We start from the raw sequence: 2876 nt of genomic DNA, 5'->3' as shown, positions 1-2876 counted from the left end.
TTTTGCGCTTCAAATATATAATTTTTATTTGGTACCAAAGTTTCCAGAGGCCAAACTCGGCCGTCTCCGGCGCCCCCCGGCCCCGAGCAGGAGGGACACAGCCGGGGGGAGGCCCGGGGCTAACGCGGAAGGGCTAGAGCAAGAAACCTGGTTACTAACCTCGAGAACCGGGACGCGCCTCCCTCGGCACAGGGCGGCCGGGGGCGGCAGCACAGACGGGCATTGCACGGGCGGGGTGAACCGCGGGGGGGGCAAAGTGGAGAAAAAAAAAAGGAAAAGAAAAAAAAAAAAAAAGACCAAACAGAGTCCGCGAGAGTCCCTGCCGCGCGGCCTAGTCCACCTCCTCGATGGTGGGGCCGCCGGAGCCGGCGGACGCGGGACCGGGGCCGCCGGGCGGGGCGCCGCCTTGGTATAGCTTGGTGATGATGGGGTTGCAGATCTTCTCCAGCTCCTTCTGCTTGTGCTCGTACTCGTCCTTCTCGGCCATCTGGTTGCGGTCCAGCCAGGAGATCAGCTCCTGGCACTTGTCGAGCACGCGCTGCTTGTCCTGGTCGCTGATCTTGCCCGCCAGCTTCTCGTCCTCCACCGTCTGCTTCATGTTGTAGGCGTAGGACTCGAGCGAGTTCTTGGCCGCCACCCGCTCGCGGTTGGCGTCGTCCTCCGCCTTGTACTTCTCGGCCTCCTGCACCATGCGGTCGATGTCATCCTTGCTGAGCCGGCCCTTGTCGTTGGTGATGGTGATCTTGTTCTCCTTGCCCGTGCTCTTGTCGACCGCGCTCACGTTGAGGATGCCGTTAGCGTCGATGTCGAAGGTGACCTCGATCTGCGGCACGCCGCGCGGCGCGGGCGGGATGCCGGTCAGGTCGAACTTGCCCAGCAGGTTGTTGTCCTTGGTCATGGCGCGCTCGCCCTCGTACACCTGCACCAGCACGCTGCTCTGGTTGTCCGAGTAGGTGGTGAAGGTCTGCGTCTGCTTGGTGGGGATGGTGGTGTTGCGCTTGATGAGCGCCGTCATGACGCCGCCCGCCGTCTCGATGCCGAGCGACAGCGGCGTCACGTCCAGCAGCAGCAGGTCCTGCACGTTCTCCGACTTGTCGCCCATGAGGATGGCGGCCTGCACCGCCGCGCCGTACGCCACCGCCTCATCGGGGTTGATGCTCTTGTTCAGCTCCTTGCCATTGAAGAAGTCCTGCAGCAGCTTCTGGATCTTGGGGATGCGCGTCGAGCCGCCCACCAGCACGATCTCCTGCACCTGCCCCTTGTCCAGCTTGGCGTCGCGCAGCGCCTTCTCCACGGGCTCCAGCGTGCCGCGGAACAGGTCGGCGTTCAGCTCCTCGAAGCGCGCCCGCGTGATGGACGTGTAGAAGTCGATGCCCTCGAACAGCGAGTCGATCTCGATGCTGGCCTGCGTGGAGGAGCTCAGCGTGCGCTTGGCCCGCTCGCACGCCGTGCGCAGCCGCCGCACCGCCCGCTTGTTGCCGCCGATGTCGCGCTTGTGCTTGCGCTTGAACTCCTCCACGAAGTGCGTCACCATGCGGTTGTCGAAGTCCTCGCCGCCCAGGTGCGTGTCGCCCGCCGTCGACTTCACCTCGAAGATGCCGTCCTCGATGGTGAGGATGGACACGTCGAAGGTGCCGCCGCCCAGGTCGAAGATCAGCACGTTCTTCTCGCCGGCGCGCGCGCCCTTCTTGTCCAGCCCGTAGGCGATGGCGCCGGCCGGGGGCGGGCCGCCCCCGCCGTGGGCTCGTTGATGATGCGCATCACGTTGAGGCCCGTGATGGTGCCCGCGTCCTTGGTGGCCTGGCGCTGCGAGTCGTTGAAGTAGGCGGGCACCGTGATGACGGCATTCTGCACCTTGCGGCCCAGGTAGGCCTCGGCGATCTCCTTCATCTTAGTCAGCACCATGGAGCTGATCTCCTCGGGGAAGAAGGTCTTGGCCTCGCCCTTGTACTCCACCTGCACCTTGGGCTTGCCGCCCTCGGACACTACGTGGAAGGGCCAGTGCTTCATGTCCGCCTGCACTGTGGGGTCGTCGTACTTGCGGCCGATGAGGCGCTTGGCGTCGAAGATGGTGTTGGTGGGGTTCATGGCCACCTGGTTCTTGGCCGCGTCGCCGATGAGGCGCTCTGTGTCCGTGAAGGCCACGTAGCTGGGCGTGGTGCGGTTGCCCTGGTCGTTGGCAATGATCTCCACCTTGCCATGCTGGAAGACGCCCACGCAGGAGTACGTGGTGCCCAGGTCGATGCCGATCGCAGGCCCTTTGCCCGACATGATTGCAGCTCTTCTCCGCTCCGCGCTGCGCCGTGAACTACCGTTAACGCCCCGGCTCCGCCGTTTTTATGGTCCGCTGTGCCTCCTTCTGGAACCTGCCAGAAGCTTGGCGACCAATCGGCTCGCTCGCTCGCCACCCCTCGTCCAATCCGCTCTCGCGCCTGTGGGCCAATCCCCTCGCTCGTCCCCGCCCCCCTCTGCTCCACCAATCGCCTCCGCGTCCTCCTTCCTGCTCTTTCTCGATCAGTCCAGCGGGCGCTTGTCCAGGACGCTTGAACCAATCGCTTCCCTCGCGTCTCTTTTCGTCCCGCCCCCGCCCGGTCAAGAGCTCCCGCCCCTCCACTCTGCCAGAAAGTTCCACCGGACGCCGGACTAAAAACAAGGGATTGATGTCACCGCTGTCCAATAGCGATCGAGCTGGCAGGGAGGGGGTGGGACTTAGAGTCTCCCTTGGCTAGGGAGGGGGGTATGCAAATGAGCTCGCTCTCTTGTCCGGCTCGCGCCGCTGATTCCAACGGTTGTTGTAAAGTCCCGCCCTCCCTTGTGATTGGAGGACTGGGGAGCCAGTCAAGCGATGGGGCCGGGTGGTAGAGGGAGGGGGGGCT

General features: G+C 64.3%; 1 protein-coding gene across 1 annotated transcript; it reads right to left on the bottom strand.

Moving 5' to 3' along the window:
* On the bottom strand, positions 1-2323 carry HSPA2 (heat shock protein family A (Hsp70) member 2). Its single transcript, XM_014517457.2, is given in 2 exon segments — positions 1-1735; positions 1738-2323. Coding segments are annotated over 2 exon segments (1938 nt in total). The 5' UTR covers positions 2272-2323; the 3' UTR covers positions 1-331.
* Positions 2324-2876: the final 553 nt, after the last annotated feature.

Source organism: Alligator sinensis, unplaced genomic scaffold (genome assembly GCF_000455745.1).
Source record: "Alligator sinensis unplaced genomic scaffold, ASM45574v1 scaffold13_1, whole genome shotgun sequence".
In the NCBI taxonomy this organism is placed as follows: Eukaryota; Metazoa; Chordata; order Crocodylia; family Alligatoridae; genus Alligator; species Alligator sinensis.
The sequence above is the reverse complement of the archived record's forward strand: the minus strand, read 5'-3'. Positions and strand labels throughout refer to the sequence as shown.